The 23,278-nt window shown below is 36.7% G+C and overlaps 1 protein-coding gene across 1 annotated transcript in view; it reads left to right on the top strand.

Moving 5' to 3' along the window:
- Positions 1-22,810, top strand: part of TMEM182 (transmembrane protein 182) — a 59,335-nt gene extending 36,525 nt beyond the window's left edge. The window contains exons 4-5 of the mRNA XM_025463325.3: positions 1,611-1,748; positions 17,860-22,810. Coding sequence (XP_025319110.3) covers positions 1,611-1,748; positions 17,860-18,080 — 359 coding nt within the window. The 3' untranslated portion in view covers positions 18,081-22,810. The remainder of the gene's footprint in view (positions 1-1,610; positions 1,749-17,859) is intronic.
- Positions 22,811-23,278: the final 468 nt, after the last annotated feature.

Genomic DNA, 23,278 nt, shown 5'->3' with positions numbered 1-23,278 from the left:
CCTTAAGGTTTGACTTCTCTCCTGAATACACTTGCTGTTGTTTACTTTTCATACTCCTCAGGTGGTTGTTTGCCATATGTGTCCACATTTCAGTTGTGGTCAGGGGAGCGACAGAATGGGCTCCTATTCCTTATTCCGTGGACTGGCTCTTAATCACGTTTTCACCCCTAGCACTTGCCACAGAACCTACCACATAATAGACATTTAGGTAAATGAAGGGAATACAAGTGTAAAATGTGTGGCTCACCAATGTGAAGGAAATCATTTCTGTATATGTGAATGAAAATGTAAAATGTGAAGCTTGCCAATTCTCTAGCAAATTCTGATAGGACCCGGATGGCACGTGTTTGGCTCACTGTCTGCCACTCTTCCCACGCTCAAATATGATCAGTACTCCTTCACTGCTTGGCACCCTGCAGAGCCTGAAGGCAGCCATAGAATATTCCTAGCACTGCAAACCTGGAAGCCACTGTTTAGTGAACAGCATGGGCATGCGGGGTACAAGCCGGCCTTTTACTCCTGTCTTTCAGATGTGTCCACACAACATTTCCAGCCTTCTTTTCCCATTTAAATGCAGTGCTTCCTCCCTACAAATTTCCATCTTGCCATAGTCTTTGCTTTAAGATTCCAGCTGATGGGCACATTTCTTTCTTTGTCAGGTGGGCTTGTGGAGAAAAATAATTTTTTGCTTTCTTATATAAAGCCTATGTTTTCATTAAAAAATGTAATTTGACTAACGTATTTTATGGAGCTTTCCCTCATTTACACCAAAAGGAACCTATTTTAGTGTTGTAGCCCTTGGGAAATGATGAATTTGTTTAATAGATCAGTAATTATCCCATTCAAAAATGATCATTAGAATTCCTCTTTATTTGATTACTATGTATCACCAAACCCACAATCCGTTTATCACCAGCTGCATCCATTAATTCAGCCTTGTTGGTCCATGCATAAGAGACCACTCTAACTTCTCGCTTCTCATTTTGAGTCTTTCTAAGAAAAATATTGGTGGAAAGTAGTATGCCTTAAATATATCTGATTTAAAATCTCAGTCTGTACAAACTTTTATTTTTTGTTTTGTTTGCTATTTTTATTACCCGAAGACTATTTTCCAATAAAGTCACAGCCTAAACAGAAGTATACTTTTTTATTAGGGAATTGGGGTGATTATTAGCCTCTAGGGGGTGATAGTGGTTGTAAGAAGCAGTGTTGGTAAATGTGAATGCCTTTTCATGTCGTTGTACGTTTGGTATGAAACACCTACCTGTGACTCAACTAGGTACGGACTCAGGGTAACTCTTTCCAGAATGTTAGAACATCTCCACTTCTAAAATGGAAAATATATTCAGAAAATGAGCTCCCAGAGTGTCCTGAGAGTGTGTGGGGTACAAATAACAAGGATGAGTGAATTGAAGGTTGACATCACTAAGTATAGAGTTATCTAATAAGATTTCCTTTGGATCATAATCCGGGACCCATGGCTTGGGATTCTAACTTGCTATGGCTAAAATCAGAACAATAAAGTGGAAAGAAACTGACTGGTACAGTCTAAGTGGGGTTCACAATCTAAATGCGTTTTTCTTTTCTCCTTTTCCCCCTGGGGTTTCCAGTTTACCGTGGTTTCTGGGCAGTCCTGATGCTTCTGGGCGTCGTCGCCGTGGTGACTGCGAGCTTTCTGATCATCTGTGCAGCCCCCTTCGCAAGTCACGTTCTCTATAAGGCCGGTGGAGGCGGGTACATCGCTGCAGGTATGTTCAGGGCAAAAAGTGTGATTTCCAGCCATGTTTTTCTCCATATCCTCGTATTTTCCTTTTCTAGTTTCAGATTTCAGGCCTCTACTAGGAGTAATACAATAATATTCATATGCAGTATTGTTTGAGTGCCCACTGTATGCAGACCCTCCTCCAGGGACTTAGCATTTCCTGTGTGCTCCACAGCATTTGCTCACTGTATCCACGTTGTAGGAAGACAGCACAGGAAGGGAAAGTTCTGTTCCTTAATCTCTCTTAACCTGTTTCTTTTCTATCCGTAAAATGGGTTCATAACACGTCTTTCTGTAACATCAGGATATGTGTGAACTTTTCTGTGCATTCTTAAAAAGATAGCCCCATGATGATAATTACAAACTGGCATGATTTATTTATCACAGGTAAAAAAAGAAAAACATCTCTTTCTACAATGTCATCATTCACTTTTTTAAATTGTGGTTCATGTGCGTTATCAAAACACATTCTGTCCTTGGCAAAACCTGCATTTGTTTTAGTCAGCTTTCCAACTAGTCTTTTTAATGCCTGCTACAGTGATCTTAGTAAAAATAGAAAAATAATCGACTAGGTGTATCTTGTGAATGTTAAGTGTCTTTCATTTAATTGGGAATGTTCTAAAAGCTAGAACATTAATCTGAAAACATATAAGCACAGATGATTTGTAAAGGTAACAGTTTTAGAAAATGAGACGAACTTCACTATGACTAAGACCACATTGTACATGACTATGCTATTTTATAGCATCAAATCAGAAGGACAAAGTGTTTCTGTATGAAATGGTAGCGACAGGAAAGAAATAGAATAGATAGCATTGTTCTCTTTAAATCATTGCAAAGACAGCTCCTGATGTTGTCCGTCATCATTTAATTGATGGCCAATTAACAGTTCCTTGAAGCATATCTAGTCCATAATACTGTGCTTAATTCTGTAGAGGGAATAAAAAAGAATAATCAGATATGAATCCTCTGTCCAAAGAGTTCAAAAAGGAAAAAAAAAAAAAAAAACCCACCCAACCCAAACCCACCCTGGGAATAAGAGTCCTGTTTAACCCATTCTGTCATTCTTTTGTCTTTTATTCACTTCTTTCCTCACTAGTTTTCCAAGGACCTTGTATTCAAGGGCCTGGGTTTACCTACAAAATTTATCATTTTAACGTATATAATGCAGTGTATTTTTAGTACATTTCCAGAGTTGTGCAAATATTACCACTCTCTGATTCCAGAATATTTTTTATTACCTCACAAAGAGACCTCATTGTCTCCTCTCCTTTCCTCCCCTTGGGCTTGAGTCAACACTCATCTACTTTCTTCTTTTAAAAAAAAAAAAGATTTTATGTATTTATTTATGAGAGACACAGGCAGAGGAGAAGCAGCCTCCAGGCCAGAAGCCCGATGCAGGACTCAATCCCAGGACTCAATCCCGGGACTCTGGGATCACACCCTGAGTCAAAGGCAGACACTCAACCGCTGAGCCACCCAGGCTCCCAACACTCATCTACTTTCTATCTTTTTGGGTTTATTCTGGAAATTTCATATCAATGGATTCATACAATGTGTGGCCTTTTGTATCAGGCTTCTTTCACTTCAATCTCACGATATTTATAATCGTCTTCTTTAATTAATAATTCCATAAGACCAAACCCCTTATATGCCATAAAACTGAACATTTCTGAGCCAAATAGTTTTTCCTCCTGCAAACCACATTCTACCTTTACTTTGTTCAAAGGTCTTGTGAAGGTACATGGTTTTCCATGGTTTTCCCAGAAACAAGAGCTGTCTGCTAGAGTGTGTAAATATTTGTTTCTTCTCATTCCTTACCTTTCTTTATAAATCTTTCCCAACAAAGGAAATATATACAGTTGACCCTGGAATATGGGTTTGAACTGTGTGCGTCTACTTAAACACAATTTTTAAAATAAAAACAGTACAATCTTGTGAATCTATTTTTTCTTTCTTATATTTTTATTAATAACATTCTCTTTTCTTTTCTTAGCTTAATTTATTGTAAGAATATAGTATATAATACAATATATACTGTTAATTGACTGTTATCAATGAGACTTCTTTGGTCAACAGTAGGCTCTTAGTCTCAGGGGAGTCAAAAGTTACAGGGAAATTTTTAACTACCGTTAAGTCTTTGTGATATCAAAAGTTATAGGCAGGGCAGCCCGGGTGGCTCAGCAGTTTAGCGCCACCTTCAGCCCAGGGCATGATCCTGGAGACCCGGGATTGAGTCCCACATGGGGCTCCCTGCATGGAGCCTGCTTCTCTCTCTGCCTATGTCTCTGCATCTCTCTCTCTCTTTCTGTCTCTCTCATGAATAAATAAATAAAATCTTAAAAAAAGTTATAGGCAAAAAAAAGTTATAGGCAAATTTTCAACTATGGTTAAGTTTTTGGGGAGTTAAGATATTTGTAGGCAGATTTTCAACTTCATAAGGTCAGTGCTCCTAACCCTACAGTGTTCAAAGGTCAACTGTAATAGTGTGAGTTTAGTATACATTATGGACAGCACAGTTGTTTTAAACTCAGAAACACTCTGATTTTTGGCTTAGTCTGATCAAAGAATTGTGTATCCCTGTGTGTGTTTAGTGCTTTTGAAAAAAAAAATGTTGGTCATTTTTAAATTGTGCAAGAAGGTAGTATATCCAAAGAATTACATTTGGCTGGGAACTCTGTAGGAAGATAGTTTGTACTCACATGCCTGTGACCAGTGAGGTTCTTCTTTTTTTTTTTTTTTTTTTGGAGAATCTTTGCTCTGTGTGGGTATGGGGCTGGGGTTCTCCTTGCTCAGGTCTTCATGTAAAAGGCCCCTGGGAACTGAGAGGTGTCCATGGTATTCTGGGACCCATTCTGAAAACAACCAAACTGGACAATTATGAGGACACTTCCTTTTAAACTTGACTTTTAATTTCCTTCATGGCAGATTTCTTTGTTTGTGTAGGGCCATTTGTTTCCAAAGAACAGAGAAAGAAATTCTGTAGGATGAGACAAAATTAGCTTGGGCAGAAAAGGTGATATTCTCAGGAATAACTGAATTTTACAGTCTAATGGCAGTTTTTACAGTGAAACAGCTCTATAAGGTGGTTATGGGGCCAATAAATCATTCTTAAGTTTCAGTACTTATTGATAGAAGAATTTAAAAATCTTTTCATTGTTTATTATTAAGATTCTCAGGTAATATTAATAAGCAACTTATCCTTTCAGAATCAAAGTTGGAAACTTATATGCTATATGAACACTTGGAAAATATATAGTAAACACTAGGTTTTTTGGCCAGCCAAATTTTTGTGTATCACATTTAGTATGCAACTATGCACATAGTCAATGAGTTAAACTGAACTGAACTTAGAATGCTTTCTTTGTTTAGATTTTATATTTTCAAAATGAAGGAATCTCGTTTTATGTGTCTGGTACTCTAGAATCTCTTTGTTTTTTATGGCTTGCCTTGTCATTCCCTGCCTAACTGAGCTCCCATGCTGCCCTGTGCCAATGCTCTGTGCTGTGCTGGGCAGTTAGGAACAGGTGCAGCTTGGGCCTGGGGTTGCCGTGGCAGCTTTATCAATGCCACAAACAAGATTGCACACTCTCTCTTTATTTGGACAGATGGCTTTAGGATGGGGAATAGCCAAATTCCAAATGGCCAATGCTGGGTGTGTGCATGTATGAAGTCTCTTTGGCATTAGTAAGAAGACTGTTTTTGGGCATTCCATGCATGACTGAGTCATGCTGATGTCACAGTTGTCGGTATGAGTAAGGGGCGGGGGTCCATAGTATTCCTCTTGCTCTGTCAACAGGCTTAGAGCAAAGTTTGGAGGACATATGTTGCCACTCCTTGCAGTTGGGCAGATTCCTCTTCAAGCAGGCTAAGCCATGTATTCCCCGAGGAGGTTCAGTTCTGGAACAAGTGCATGGTAATCATCAGGATGTTATAACACCCAACCTATTTCAGTGAATCTCATCGCACACTCTATAAAACCTAAGCAAATTCTGAAATTTGTTTTAATGTGGACTCCCAGAGAACTTTCCATTCCAAGGGGCTGACACTAGTCTTCTCCTAGTTCTTTGATATTGGAGGTGATAAGAAAGATGCAGGAGAAGTTAGAATGGGTGAGCATACCACTATAAAACATTTAAGTTATATGGAGGAAATTAAACATAGCTGAATTTTCCTAGTGCCTGGGCAAAGCAACATCAATACAGGAATTGCTGTGCATGAGTAAGACTTCTAAGTGTACAGGAAAGAATAATGATGTGATCTGGAAGTTCCGGGATACTGACATTACTAGGTAATAAGCCGTAAAAACTTTAAATCAGTATTTCCCAGCATATTAGGGTACAAATATTTTTCTTTTGTAATTGAAATAGCCTTTTCCTGAGTGACAAAGTGAGATTACATTTTTCTGCTGAATGTAGTGCTAGACAGAGTCCCTCCTGGGTTGAGGTGCCTGAAAGGCTTCTGAATCTCAGCTAAGTCCCTTGTGAGACCCTCAAGTTGGTGAGACTACACGGACATCTTGTAAGCCAGAGGAAGATAGCAGCCTTTATTCTAGACTCAGGATGCATTAATGGAAGCAAAGGGTACCTCTGCTGTGTAATTAGCCCTTTGGAACAATTAGTTCTTTGGCGGCAAAGCAGTGGTTTGACTCCTGCCCCACTCTGTGACCACAGAGTATACTCCTTGCCCAGAAGGCTGTTGCTCAAGCCATTACTGGTCACCAGGGATACAAGCTGAGTGATTTGGGGTGAATTTTTAAAAATTTCTGCCATGTGGGACAAACCGTCTGAAGCACATCCTTCCATGACCCCTCCCTGCTCCCTTTGGATCTGGAGGACAGTGCTTTCTGAAACTATAGTGATGTGAACCCTCTTAAAAAAAGTAGAATAAAAAAAAATAGAATAAAAAAAAGTAGAATAGAAAAGGTGAGCGGTACTGACAGGAATATAAAAATCTGACTACAAAATATAATAAAAACTATTGAATCAGAATTAAATTGGATTTGTGGTTTGTTTTCCTTTTCTTTCAAAAGATCAATGGAATTTGTAGTAGCTCATCAGTAAACCACATTTATTTCTAATGAGATAAAATAAATGTGGTGATGAAAACTACAAGATACTTTTCACCTTAATCCTAGAAAAAAAAAAAAGACACAGCAGTCAAGGGACATATTTTAGATGTTCTTTTTTTTTTTTTTTCTTTTTTGTTGTTGAAACTGAACACGTGGCTTCCAGGAAGAATTCAGTGTCATACCTTGCTCCTCACATCTTCCTCCAGATAAAGTAGAGCAAGAGAAGAATATGCAGAGGAAACAGAAGACCGTGAGCAGGAAGGGATTAGGGAAGAATTGCTGACAGCCTAGAGGCAGGCATTCTAAACTTACAGGCACACGCATCTCCCTACTTGCACCTGCTGTCTCCATGTCTATATAGTGAGAGATCCAGGCTATAAACAGCCGCTTACACGGACAAGCAAAGGGGCCTCACTATTAGCAGAACAGGCCTGGAAGGCCAGTGAATGCTTGCCAGAATGGCTTTTCTAAAGCTTCTGTGTCTTTCTTAGTGCACCAAAAGTAGGCTTTCGGGAGAAAATCACAACATAACCTCCCAATGGGGAACAGAATATTTCACCAAAGTCCAGGACTTAACATTTCATTCATAGGTCTGTTCTGTTGGAGGTACGTGACAGAAACAAAGGCGTGACTCATTATAACTGGAAGTTACTGATACGTGAGCCAAATGTGCTTGTTGTACTAGAATTCCTGTCTCCGATTTTTATGAAACACAAAACAGCAGCTTGGATTTACTTCTCTTTTGCTCAGTCCAAAAGCTTTGTACACTAGATGTGCTTCCTGAGTACTTCTGGAAGAACCAGTCACTCTTATGTTTCTAAAATTACTTGTTTCATGCCCTGGCTTTGTGCCTTTGGTTGCCATATTTGGGAATTTGTTCAGGAAAAGCATTGTTTTGGATATTGATAATATAATAATGTGGGAAGGCCTCCTTTCAAATTTTGATGTGGAATTTTAATGACCTCAATATGTCACTTCATAGAAATGTCAAGTGCTAGAATAAATCAGTGTTGGTCAATATTAAAGAGGAAAGAGCTCTGAAGAATTTTCACTTACAAAAATACTTTAAGGCATATAACTTTTCTTTCTCAGATACTTCTTTGAAAGTTTATTTTTCCTCACATTGCTTATCAGTTGGAATGTGTGTAATGGGCTGTTAGAATCAGACTTGACCCCACTCAGTGTTGAACGGGGCACCAGTATGATAGGATGTATGATGCTACAGTGAAGAGGCAGGTTCCCAGAGGAAGAATTCAGAGGGCATGAGTGAGACCCAGTTTTATGAGTTTCCAATACCTCAGTCAAATGAAGGCTGGAGAAGGGATGAGGAATGTGAAGAAGAGACACAGAGGGGTTACGTAGAGAGACCTGTGCTCCTAAGTCTTTACTTTGACTTGGGCTGGTTGTGCATATGTGTCCTTATGGGAGACATTTGAGAGGATGGTCCAGCCCTTGCCCAGATGAATCTAGGGTATGAGAGGTCAGCTCAGTAACAGCTTTAGTGGGACTTTTTGGAAAACCTTGAACTGCAAACATGAATGAATGGTCCCCATTCCACTTTAAAAATGTATTTGTGTGGTTCTTCTGAGAACTAGAGCTGTAGGCCTACAAAAGAATGCCTTTACTCACATGATATTTTATTATAGGATATAATTAATCTCCACACTGAAAGGAAGTTTTCAGATGTGTAGTACGACAAGATTCGTTCTGGTTTATAAATGGCATATCTAGTTTGGGGTTAGTTTTTGGTATGGTGGAAAGGCAGAATGAATTTCCATCTGCTTCATTCTGCTTTTTTAAAGTATGTGCATCATTAACATCTACTATTAACTTAGTTCTGCAAGGGATTTAATTTCTTTGCAAATATTCCGTTTTATTCCATACCCTTCTCCCAAATAATCACTTTGCTCAGAAATAGCTAGTGGTTAATGAGTAAGGCATATTGCTTTTTTTACTGAAAATTTCATGAATTTTCCTGAGGCCTTTTCTCCCACCCTTTATACTTACTTGTAGAAAAGAGAAATACATTAGTAAGACAGCAAGTCTGTCCTAGAAGGATTTTTACTTCCTGTAACTATAAGGTTGTTGGGGATGGGCAGAAAGCTTGCTTACTGGACACTTAAAACAGAAAATGTCCTTAATATGTATAAGTGAGCACAAGTCTGGATTCACCTGTTAACCTTCCTAAAATGTCGTGAGGGGCCTATGGGGTGACTGGTGCCACCTGGTGGAAGATTCTAGTAAGACATGGGCAGATAATCTCCCTCACTTCTCATGACATCTCAGACTGGAAGGCACTGTGGTGGTTTATCCCCTTGCCTCTTGACTAGTCCTGAAATAGCCCAGTCATATGAGAAGCTCTGACGCTTTAAAAGATTTCAGAGAATAATATTTACTAGCCATTATCAGGAGCTAATGCCAAAGCTCAATAAAAATAATGATAATAACAAAACTAGCCAATGCTTATTATGCGCTTGCCCTGTTCCAGGCACCTCGCCCAGTGCGTGTTACCTCCATTAATCTCATGACTACTGTCTGCAGTAGGCACCTGCATGATCTGTATTTTACCAAAAAAGATACTGAGACACAGAGAAGTATAGAACTTGCTCAAGGTTACTCAGCTTGTCAAGTATAAAGCTTTCCAGCCTGTACACCTTTGAGGTAAGATTTAAACCAGGGCAGTTAGAGTCCAGGCCTATGCCCTTCAACCACCTCCTGCTTTTTGAAACTCATCTATTGTGAGTAAACACTTCCTTGGAGTTAAATGAAAATCCACTTTCCAGATGCAATCCCTAATGACTGTGCAGATGGATAAACCCTCAGGATCATTCTCTATCAATAACTGTTTCTCAAGAGAGTACAGAGTATTGGATAGACAGGGTGTTTAATGCCTACAATGATTATGCCAATCTAAGAAAGTAATAAATACTTGAGAATTCCAATAGACATTATATAGGTGGTTGACTAAATAAAAACATTAGGCCAGAAAATGAAAGGGAAGAGTCAATTAATATATTTGTACAGTAATGTGTGTGGTAAAGTTTGAGTAGCAATGAATATTTGGAAATCAAATAGATATAATGAAAATATACAGATATGAAATTATAGTTATATAAGGTGTTCAGACTGTCGCAGAAAATTAGAAAAACATCAGTGGAAATTGAGTTTAAGAAAATGAAAAGTGGAAATTGTTTATGGTTGACCATTATGCATGAGCAGCTTTAAAATTTCTGAAATATGACATATAAAAATTAGCATAATTTAAATATAAGAGAAAGGTATAACTTTTAATGTAAAGAAGGACTATTAAAAGGTACAAATTTCAATTATTTTTAAGACATTCTAATGTATTTCCCAGAAAAACTAACTTAGGGAGTGAACTAACAGATACATAATTACTTTGAAAGTATGTTGCGATGTAATGACAAGTCTAACAAGTCTTCAGAAAATGTAGAATTGGCAAATTTTCCTTCCCCATCATGTAATGTTTGAAAAATAAGTATGCATTTTAGATTCTGGAATGGATCTATGAGAATAGCCTACACTCATATCATGTTTCCTCCTTTAACCTGACACATTGGTTTATTAAAAGTTGAAAAAGGTCTCAAACACTGCAATTTTTAAGCTTTTTAGTATATGAAAAGTTAATACATGACAAAACGGTTTGAAAATATTGCGGCATTCAGTGTTTACATTTTATAAGTTAATACTCTCTATTTTTAAAACGTATACATAAATATCATGACCCTATATATAATTGTAATTTGCAGGCATTATTCAAAGTCTTTTATGAATTTGGGCCCCAAACACATACTGCTTATGGACTCTAATGTCATCCATATCATGAAGGAGCACTATTATTCCATCCCAAGAGGTTAAACCCTTGCTCATTCTCAGGAAGGGTCTAGCTCTTTCTCCTTGGTTGTACTTTTATATCCTTTAAATTAAAGGCTAGAGACACTCCCTAGATACCTGAGGGGCGACTGTCTTTCCAAAGAAGTCTCAGAAGACAAACATGCAGGATTGCCATCTGGTTCCTACCTTGCAGACCAGTTCACAGGGGTTAATTTTATAATGAAACTTCATAACATTCATTCATATGTCATATTTTGTATATTTCAAATAATACATAATGACAGTTAAAAATAAGAATCAAGGAACTGAGAAGACAAAGAGTCACAAAACATCCCCATGCTCCAAGCACTTGGAGAGTTTAATTGCACAGTGAGCACTATTGAACAGCTGTCAAAAGTTTTGTTGACAAAACGGATACATGAGGAAGAGAAGGGAAGACTGTTTTCTTAGGAGGGCTGAGGGGTGTGGGGGAAAGCCTGAGTGGGTGCGCTTCAGGTCACTGCCATAGCACCTGTAAGACCAGCGTCACTTTATCAGTTTGACGTAAAATCATGGTTCATAAAAAGATGTTGTTGCCTATTTCTTTTTTGAAAATCATTTGTCTGAGGAAATGTATCCATCATTTCAAGATTCTAGGTTTGAGTTTGAGCATCATGAACCAAAACACTCATCGTGGCTTAATTCATTGTAGCCAAAACCGAGAAGGAACCCAAATGATTGTCAAAGGATAAATTGATGAACAAACTGTGGTCTATTCATACAACGGGAATAGCATGCAGCAGTAAAAAGGAAGGAACTACTAACACACGCACGACATGGGTAGTTTTCTGTCATCATGTTGAGTATGAACAGAAAGAGATAAAAAACTGCACACTGTCGTGATTTCATTTCTATGAGGTTCTAAGGGCAAAACTCTGCTGTACTGATAGATGCTTTGGGGAAGAGGTGTGAGGAGGCATGCAGAACCTCTCTAGGATGATAGTGAGGACTATGTTCTATTTTCAATGGATTGTGGCTACACTGATGGTTACATTTCTCAAACCATACATTCTCATCAAACCATATACTTAAAACTCCTACATTTTGCGCTATGTAAATTACACCTCAGTTAAAAAAGAAAGAGAAACAATGAACTTGGAGGGCTTTTTACCTATTAGAACAACCTGCAAACTATTGAGGCTTAATATAGTACCTTCAAATATTAGTGTGGACTGATTTCAGAAATGTTTATATGAAGAGTACTTGTGGGTCTTCTGCAAAGGCCCCTTGTGGGGACGTGGTCAGTTACGCTGCCCAGTGCTCCTATGCAGATCCGAGAAGGCACTTGTTATATGTTTCTTGGTGAATTGCTATGTTTCCTTTTAGAAAATGATAGTAAATACATAGCTTATCAAACTTCCTTTTTGATCTTCCTTCTGGGCATGTCAGACCCAGGTTTACCATTCCATTAGTGCTACTATCCTTTGCATTCTTACCCATGCTCCAGATTTTTCTTCATTTCTACAGTTAGCACGAATCCTCTCTCTGCCTTTCTGGGATCTCCCCCTGGAAAAGTAACTTCGTTACTTCGTCTCCTTCCACCTCCTTGGAATGTTTTCCCTGCTATAGGATATCTTTGTCTTCATCCTAATCTGTTGTACCTGTTATCAGGGTATCCCTTTGAATTATGCCACAGGCTGGTTTGACCTTGGGACTGCAGACCTCATATCATCCTCTGAAAATAGACACAAGGAGTAAACTGATGCTATCATCCCTAAAATTTTATGAAGCTTGCTTTCTAGTTCTGTTTTTCTAGATGTGCTTGCTGGATATTGCCCTGTCTCTAGAGTACATGCTGCCTACAGTGGGAGAAAAGGCAATTTTTTTTTTTCTGATTCTAATGTATTGTTCACTGTTCACTTTAACTTCCTTCATAATGCATTTTCTTGACTACAGAATTCTTTGGCCATTCCTGTGCCCATTGAAAGCTAAAATGAGTTGCCACTGAATTCGTGTGCAAGCATGACTAAAAGAGGCTAATGGAATCATCTTAAATTTATGATTCTTCCCTAAGTAATCCAATAGCTGCCTGTGATTCACGTTGTTAAAACACATTTCAAAGGCAGTTCATTTATACCTAAGCAGTTAAGGATCAAGTTTATTATTTTTCAGTTATTCCAAAAGGCTTTTTGTTGTTGTTGTTTTTTTAAAGATTGTATTTATTTATTCATAAGAGAGAGAGAGAGAGAGAGAGAGAGAGAGAGGCAGAGACACAGGCAGAGGGAGAAGCAGGCTCCATGTAGGGAGCCCAACGTGGGACTCCACCCCAGGTCCCCAGGATCACGCCCTGGGCTGAAGGCGGCGCTAAACTGCTGGGCTACTGGGGCTGCCCAGGCTTTTGTTTTTTTGATACAGGTGGATATATTTCTAAGCAAGAATATAGGGGTTTGACATTTGCCTGTGTTTTTGAAGAGTTTCCATTTCTGTGGCTAACTTTTCCCTAGGAATGTGTTTTTAAATCTGGTTTTTATAATATAGTATACAAAATCTTTATGCTATGCCTTATTTTTCCATATTTGTTTCCATGAAATAATGAGGAAATCCAGTTTTATTTTTCAGTCTGTGACTTGATGTTGGGTAAATTCTTTTGTATTTTTTTTCCACATTGTGAAGATTTCCTTATTGTTTATCATTAGCAATTGTGTTCCTAATGGCCCTTAGTGACTATGTGAACTTTGTTTCAGAGAAAATGCTTTCCAAATCGAAATCAGATATTTAGAGGGAAAAGTTTTCAACTATGTAAGATGATCCATATAAAATCATACATTCGAAAGGTTCTTTCCCATACTGCTAATTAATAAGAGAACCAACACATTATTCTTGTGACTTAATTATTGGTCTATGGTTTTATTATCACAAATCTTCTTGGGATTTGGTACCTTACTTTGATTATGCCTCCAGTGAGATGTTTTATTAATTTTTTTTGGTCTTCAAAAATTAGGTATTTTAAAATTTTAATTGGAAATAAATTATGCTTTCAAAATATGACCAAATTTAAATATAACTTAATTAAAAATAAATTATTACCTAAATATTAGCAATATTTTCTCTTCCTGCTAAAATCATAATGGCAAATGGGTTTGAAATGTAACTCACTTGTTACTCAGGACAGATATTATTTGACATTTTCATGAATGAGAATTCTTTAAGATATCAGGGGATAATAATTAAGTTTTTTCCATAGTATTTTCCATTAGTGTTTCTCCAAATGGGACTCTCCACTTGGTAGGTGGGCCAAATCAGCAATATTATTGTTCATTAATTGTCATAATAGCCCACCAAAAGATGTGTCTTTCTGGATGTATGAACACACATACTCTCCTCCCATCCTCCCAGCATGCACTTTCTATACACGTAAACACAGATTTCCCCCATGCTTTTTTTATTCATTCATTTTGTTTTGAAATATTTTCAGATTTACATAGAAGTTGAAACTCTTTCCACCCAGAGATTCCATTCATCTTTCACTATCTCAATGTCTTTTACAGCAAAAGGCTCCAGTCCTGAGACATGCTTTGCATTTAGTAGTTATGTCATCTGAATTTCCATCAGACTAGAATAAGTCCTACTTAGACCTTCATGACCTTGACTCTTCAAGAGTACAGGCCTGTGATTTTCTAGAATGTTCCTGAATTGGTGTGCCTGATATTTCCTTCTGGTTGGATTTATGCTCTTCATTTTTGGCTGTATCATTGCAGTGATGCTGTATTATTCTCATTGTATCTTACAAGGTGGTTAGTGACATCAATATGTCATGCCATTGGTGATGTTCACTTTGATCATTTTTGGGGATATTTTGGTGATATTTCAATATATAATTACTGTTTGCAATAATTTTACTGTTTACTATAAAATTACAGTATGAAATTACTGTTTTTCCCTTTACAATTGTTAAGTGTCTTGTGGGAAGAGACTTTGAACCTGTGTAGTATTTATTTCTCATCTGAATTTTGTTTACTAGTTTTAGCATCCATTTTTGTTTCTTGCCTGAATTATTACCTAAATGATTGCCAAGTAGTGATTTCTAATTGAAATATTCCTTCTACATTTATAAGTTAGCATTCTCTAAGGAAAAGATTTCCCTTCTCCCTGTCTAATTTATTCATTCATTTATTTATATCACGGTGGGCTCATGGATTTTTCTTTTATTTAGTAAGGTATCATGTGTCATTATCATTATTTGTTTGATAGTCTGATCGCCTCAGAACTGGCTAAGGGAAGCCCCTCAAGCTAGCTTCTGAAACACTCCCGCCATTCCTAGAGCACATCTGCCATTCCAGATTTACCTTGTACTTTCCACTCCAGCCTGGATTCACCTATTTCTTTGAGATACCTGGTTCCTGGTATTTAGAAGCCATGATCCGGACACTTAATGTGCTCCATGCAACTGGGGTGTTATTGCTCTCAGATTCTCTCAGGACATGGAGCCAGGACATATATGCAGTTGTATATATACGAGTGTATCTTACACACACACACACACACACTTCTATATTTATCTATCCATCTATCACCATGAATTCACACTGATAGATTTAATTCCAAACAAACATCATTGGCTTTATTTTAGTTTTCCTCCTTTTCAAATTTGTAACTCCCTTTTTAGGCAGTGAATAGCATGACTCCAATTAATTTCAATCAATATATTTATTTGTTTCATTAGTCTACCTCTATGTAACAGTCTTCTGACTCTTCTGTTGGCCAAATGCCTTATGTAAAGCCCCCAACATAGAGTCTTGCTGCCACATCAGCTAAACATTTGGCCTTTGGTATAAATATTTTCCAATGCCCGTTAATTCATTTTCTTTCTGCCTATCTCTCTCTCTCTGCATGTGAGTGCGCACATGCACATATATACACTGGTATGAAATACTGGCAATTTAATAGGTAGGGAAACACTTTTTTAGCCCATGGGAAGATATAATTATAAACTGATATGATATAAATTAAATTGACTGTGTCTTCAGTTAGTGAACAATTAAAGATTGTAGTGATAGAAATGCCTATTTTCATTGTTTTCAGGATGTAAATGCTCTTCAAATAACAGCAATTTTAAAATATAAGTTAATTCTTCCTTATTAAGAATCATCCACATGATTACTTGCAATACATTTTTTAAAATACTCAATTCAGTAATAGGTTTTGCAACTTTTGAAAGAAAATATGCATAAGGCTACTGGTTTTTCACAAAAGCAACTTTCATTTTTTATAAAAATATCTGAAAGCATGAGAGATTCACATGATACTAGAGAGATAAGAAACATAGCAACAGATAATAACAAAGGTTTGCAGTGTGTTTGCATTAGGCAAATAGTATGCAAATAACTAAGCCAAACCTTTACATTAGGAGGGAACAGTGTCTATATATTTGCAGAAAAATGTATTGAAATGCACAGAGTTGCTCGACAACACATGGCATTGCCATATTGTTGTCAACATCTGAGGTACGGCTTTGCAAGTAGTTTGCTCGCCGGCTATGACTTTACTATTTCTCTCTGACATAGCTGTTGTTCAGTGGTTAAATTGCACTCTTCTGTGCTCCAGTATTTGCATTTACATTACAGACCACAGTGTGAAGAATGTTTCTTATTAGTGGAGCATCTCTGTTGATTCTTCATTGCTCTATAGTTCGTATCACGATTATGAGAAAGTTTAAAACTCACCTCGGCATATTTATGAGCCCTTCTTCTTTTGTGTGTACTTCTCAGGATTCTTTATGCAATTGATGGCCTAAGAGAGAGAGGACATCCCAAATACTGTTGGAGCACAATTAACTAGAGAAGGGTGATTAATGGCTGGGCTCTTAAAAGATACTCTGTCCTGCCAATGTGCCTCCATCTCTGCTTCTAGTCACAGGGTTATGTTTACCTTTCAGACTGACTCGCAATTAGAATATGGAGATTTTATGCATGATGGTTCCATTCATTAATTCAAAGACTATAATAGGTCCTTGACATGTTTGGATTGAACTTTTGGGCAACTAGAAAATGACCTCAAGTATATTTTGCTCAGGTATAAATTTGAATCCCTCAGGGTGCGTGGTTTGAATGCGTGCAAGACCTGTCACTCACTCACCAATGAATCAGCTTAGCTGACTTTCCTGGGGTTGTAGCTCAGCATCATGGTGCTGCTCCCTTCTGTTATTTCAGTAACAGCCACATGGAAAAGTATATGCTTAGCAATATTCTCAAATTTTAGTATTTGTAAAGCTCTTCTGTCATAATGCTCCCTCCCTACATCCGTCCGTTCTCCTTTCGTTTCTTTCTCTTGTCTACCAAGACTCTTGCTCTTAAACCTGTGGTTTTACATTCCACAGAATTTTTTCATTAATTGTTTTCCTCATTCTTTCCAGACAATGTTGCCTTTATGCTATAGGTCAGTCTTTAGCATCTATATTTCAATTTGAAGGAATCATGTCTATTTTTTTACATTAGTTCAGTGCTTTCATCTCTGTTCTTGTCTGGTACTTACCTTAGCTTCTCTTTCATTGACAAAATTATCCACAGCACAAGTTGGCTGTGTTATAATAATATAATAATAGTCGGAAAGACCTGAGCTGAAAATCTGAAAATTAGTAGCTATGTTTGCACATACTTATAACTGAGGGCCAATAGTATCTATTTTGCCAATTCATTGTATATATTGAAATATATATTAAATATATTTGCCAATTCATTGTATATATTGAAATATATATTAAATATATAGTTATATATATTTAGTATATATTTATTATATTTATAGTTATATACATAGTATAATACTATAATGTATTATAGTGTTCACCCCAAATCAGGCATATAGTACAGATGGAAAGTGTTAGAAGAAATTCCAGGCAGGATCTTTGACTCTTATGTTCACAAACACCTAATACAGAGCCTGGCATACAGTAACTACTCAATAAATGCATGTCAGCTGTTGCCATTGTTCTTGTTGCCATAACCTGTCTCAATGCTATGAAAATTAAAGATAACAGTGTGCATATAAAGCACATAATAAAGGGTATGGCACAAAGTAGGTGATTTGGCTAGAATGGTATTTTTAGAGACATATCATCAGGCAAATGATTGGTTAGCATTCTTGGGAAAACATCTTCAGAAAGACTAAAGGTCTTTTGTTTTGTCCTTCTCAGGCATCCTGTTTTCCTTGGTGGTGATGCTGTATGTCATCTGGGTCCAGGCAGTGGCTGACATGGAAGGCTACAAAAACATGAAAATGAGAGACTGCTTGGAGTTCACCCCTTCTGTTCTGTATGGCTGGTCATTTTTTCTGGCCCCGGCGGGGATATTTTTTTCTTTGCTTGCTGGATTACTATTCCTGGTTATTGGTCGGCATATTCAAATACATCACTAATCAAACTATTGCCACAAGCATTTTCTTGAGAGGTTTTAAGACAGAACTTTTTTTTTTTTTTTCATTTTGTTTTGGTGATCCCAGCATAGAATTAGTTGTGAGCTTTTTAGTTGGTATTTCAATTTTGCTTTTACATTTTACTTGTAATTTCCTCCAATAGGAAAGTCCTAGAATCTTTCCAGATAACCACAGGTTTCCATCCTACGTAGGTGCTATCACTAACCTAATTCTCAAAGAAGCAGGTAGCATGGGTCTCCCTTTCATTGCACCGGTTAGGGGTCATGCAGGTCACAAAGGTCTGATAATGACATAACACCACTACCTGGGCCAGGGAAGCTTTGATTTAAAGTCTCCTTCTTGGCATTCACTTCGAAAAAATCTTTGGAGAATAATTAAGAACGGAAAACAAATGTTGTCAGAGAACTTATTCCATCTTTTCTCCACACACATGCATATCCACATACATATTCACTGACTCCTGTAAGCCAATTATTTATGACTTAAAAATAGATAGCAGTGTGCTTGTGGCGAGAGCCAGGCAAACACATCAGTTACAATGGGCCACAACCAGACTGAGAATGTGTACTTATTCCACTTTCTTACCAACAGGAGTTTGGTTATCTAATTATATTCACTGAATTGTGCATGCTTACAGAAACCTTAAACTATGTTTAAAAGTGGCAAATCTAAAAAAATAAAAATAAAAAAAGTGGCAAATCTGTACACCAAATTACACATAAAGCAGATTGGACTTTTAGGAGCTCAGTGGATTAATTGTAATATGTAATATGGTTGAAAATATGTAAAAAAAAAAAAAAAGCACCTTAGCTTAGTACTTAGTTCTGTTTGATATTTTGAAATTCTTATTTAAAATTATATGCTAATATGTTCAGCATGTGAAAATTTATTGATGAAATGTGCTTTTAATATGCACTAGCTATAAACTTTCAAAATATTTCCATATGAAATGATAATAGCCTTGCTTTATTAAAGACTATGAAATATTAACTTTTCCCAAGACTTTATGGGTTGTAGTTCTTCTGATCATTTGATTCCCTTAATTATTGTCTCTCAGTTTCTTCATCTTTACAACAGGTATTTTAACATTTACAGATCTGCTATTTCCTTTAACATCTTGGAAGAAAACTTTGTGCTGCTTGGTGGATAATTCTTTTTTATTTGCTGGTGTAGACATGCAGACATTTTGCATATCAAAGATGTTTGTTTGGCACTAATTTTGATTGAAATCAAATCCATCTGAGAAGTCCACTTTGCATTTGCATTTTGGAAACCTCCACCAAGGAGCAGTTTGGTGTTGGTGAGGGAACAGAGAACCCGCATGGTATGCGAGCTTTGTTCTGGACACAGCGTTTTACTCTGCAGCTGTTGTGAATACCTAGGGCAGGACTCAGAGGCAAATTAAGAGTGACCACCTAGAAGATGCTGTGGGATAGAGGGGCGATTGCTTTCCATTCAGCAGTTCTCCTGATGGAGAGATTGCCTGTCTTATGGACACATCTGTACTTTCCATAAACTTGTTTCAGTGGGAGGGATTTTTGGAGGAATAGCCACAGTCTGATGTATCTGCAGAATCATGAGGGCATTTTAGTATTTAGGGACAGATAGGACTAGCATGTGATAAAAACAAACAAACAAAAAACCCACAAAAATACAAGACAAAAAAACATAGCTTCAGGGGTTTAACTGGTTTCTCAAGCCATCTGAGTTATATCATAAATGTTTTTTTATGCTACTTGCCTTTGTCTTTTTCTGTTTTCATTTTTATATTGCTCCATTTACTTCTTTGCTTTTGGCTTGATTATTAGAAAAATAATTATGGGTTCTGTTATGCATATTTACTGTGATATTAAGTTATGGCATGCCATTAAGTTTTCCAGACGATGCTAGATGTATTTGATTAGTTCATGTCATCTGTAAATACAATTCTTTTTTGTAGAATTTTGGAATGGAGCCTTTTTTCTGGTGTATTATATGTCATTTAAATTTCACATACAAGCTGCTTTCAGTAAAGGTTTGAATATTTATAAATTTCAGATGGTTATCCTCATTTTCTAATACACTTATGCGGCTACCATATATTTATCATAAGGCAATTGGCTGAATATCTGATGTGTATGACACTTTTACACAGATACATACTTTGGAAGTATTTCATAGTTGTAATGCATATCAATCACATTAATTCAGATGCATTTCCCAATCTACTTACCAGCAATCCGTGGAAGGAAGGAAGGTGAGTTGTTTGTGCTGTGTCAATAAGTAATATACTTTAAAATAGCAGAAATATGCCATATATTCTTGTAACAGCCTTATGTCTGATTTAGGATAGTATGTTTGTCTCTATTCAGTGTATTGACTAATTTTCAGAAGCTTCCAAATATCATGTTAAAATTTTATTAAGAGTGTTGATTTTGCATCAAGTTTCAATGTAACAAATAAGATGTCTTTTTGGTGACATTCTGGGAAGAGCAAAATAAAAGAACAGTTAGTTATGCCCTTGGACTTTGGAGAAAGCTATGATTTTTTCATATTGTATTTGTTCAAGGAGTTCAGTTTGGTTGGGCAGCAGGTAGCATATGCAGTGGAACCAGCTGGACAAACCATACAGAAAGGCTGAATGATGCTGTTCAATTTGGAGGTTGCGAGTAAGACTTATAAAAAAAAAAAAAAACTACCAGGTATGCTATTACTGGCCATTTAGTCACTTTTATGACTAATATATGAAATGTACTTATTCAATTTAAATATTAAGTCCATGTATAAAGATGTATGGTGGATGAGGTGTCAGTATTTGGTTCTTGTCTATATACCTGTGTATCTTTCATCAACACATACTTGTGTATGTGTGTGTGTGTCTACCCAGAATTATAAATTTGAATAGAAAGAGATAAAGTGAATGATAGAAATCAATATAATTGAGATAAACAAAAATTTAAAAATGAGTTTTTTTGGGGGGATAGAAATAGAGCTTATGTCCCCAAGTACTATTTTAAGGTTTTTACTCAATTGATGATGGTCAATTCAATTTTGATGGTCAATTCGGTGAACACATAAGTTGACTTATAGTTTCATGAAAGAAAACAGATTTACAAAGAGGCTTAGAATATCATAGGATTAGACAGATATGGGGTGCTAGTAAAAATAAGCTGTACATACATCGTCAGGAGGGTAGCATTGTAGGGAAAGACCCACAGTGCTGGAGCTACATAGAAAAAAAATATATTAAGAGGATGAGTCCCCAATTTGATTTTGGTGGGATGCCATGAGGAATGAGGGGGCTCATACAATAGAGATGAAATAGAAACTACATTTTTGTTGATTGTTTGAAAGCATTAAATACATAGAGACATTTCCTCTGTGATGACTGAGGGTAGGTTACAGAAATTCCAGCAAAAACTTAGGAAGACAGTATACTAGATGTTAAATCCAAGGAGAGTGGGGAAATATTAAACATCGTATATATTATAATGAGCATAAAGCAAGCATAAGAACATTTAACTTTGTTAGCAGGGTAAGAGGAAAGGCAGAGCAAACATCCAGCGAGAACTTAGAGTTTCTGAGCTAGCTAACCAAGGCAAGTGCTAGGACCTCTGTCTTCAGGAACATGAAGATCAGCCTAGATTGGTCTTGAGGGGTGGGAAATATAAGAAAAAACACATCTGAAATGACAGTGGAGGAGTATTAAGAGCCCCACTCTGGCTTCTGAAGGGTAATTTTTTCCCACTACTGTGACTCTGACTGTGAACAGTTGAAGGGGCAATTGGCTGGTTGAACTTTATAAAATGATACACCTTTGGATATAGAGAATCATACGGTGTGTCTAACCATTCTGTTTTATTTGTAAGACATCTATAAGCAAATAAATTAGAATGATTTTGAATTCTTCAAGTAATGATTTTTTTGGTTTACACAAATGACAGGGCTAGTTTAAGCTGGCTTTATGAAATAAGTGTAGTTGGAGTAATTGGCATCCCGTACTGATCCTGAGATTATCTAGATAATTTAGGGGAGAGAAGGCTCACTGGGATAAAATAAGTATACATATAGCAAAAATTTTAATATTCCCATTCTTCTGGGAGTCCAGGAGTTATTGTGACATAATTCACTAAAAATGTAAATAGTTCCCCCTTTATGTGGTAATTGATTTTGGTTTTTTTTTTAGCATTTCTTTTTCCATTTATTCTAAACAGAAACTGCCACTGTTGAAAAATTTTATCAATGCTTATAGATTGTATTGTCATTGTAAACTATCCAAACAAATAGGTATTTGAACAATACAGCTTTAAAAAGAATGCTATATATAGAATAATGCTTGTTGCTTCATATTTTGGTGTGGCATATATAGACACTATATGCAGTATTGATATATTGTCTTCATTCCCCCAAAATAAAAGGCCTTTTTTTTTTTCTCAAGAATTTTATGGGTACATGTAAATGCCTGGAGAAATGTCAAACAGAAGTTTGATTAACCTCTGTGTATGTATGTGTGTGTTGTAAACATATACCCACAAACCTATGTATGTTTATATTTACATACGTGTGTGGTATTTATGCATGTGTATATGTGGATTTGGGTAACACTACATATATATCTGTTAATAGACATGTCTGAATACACACATAAATGTAATACATGTATGTTTTAAAAATATTTTGTATATATAATATATACACGTTTGTATATAATAAATGCCTGTATTTATATCATATGTGCATCTTGCAAATATCTGTCTGTCTCGGATATACCTGAACTCTTTAGGCTTACTGAAGGGGACGGCATATTTTATCTTTATGCTATTATTGCAAACTTATCCCTTTGGTGACTGAGGCATACAAGGGAAACTCAATAAATAGCATCTTAGCCTCTCTTCCTTGGATCCAGGGCAAATGTGATGATGCATGTAGATTGGTTGTGTCTGACCCTATGCATGCCTAATGGCAATGACCCTGTTTTTGAACATCTTCTAACAACTAATATCTGGCTGTTAATGAATATTTATTTAATTGTAAAATTTTTGCCAAATGAAATAATTCCTTTCTAAAGCAGATGCCTTACTTGATACCTTTTTTTGAATCCCCCTTCAAAGGTTAAGCCAGCTGGATGCCTCATGAACTCTTTATCTGGGTTGCTGGTAGGGAGGATCCTCTGGTGTAGTGGGAAAGGTTTTAAATCTACG

Source organism: Canis lupus, chromosome 10 (genome assembly GCF_003254725.2).
Source record: "Canis lupus dingo isolate Sandy chromosome 10, ASM325472v2, whole genome shotgun sequence".
NCBI lineage: Eukaryota > Metazoa > Chordata > Mammalia > Carnivora > Canidae > Canis > Canis lupus.
This window is presented reverse-complemented; position numbering and strand designations above follow the sequence as displayed.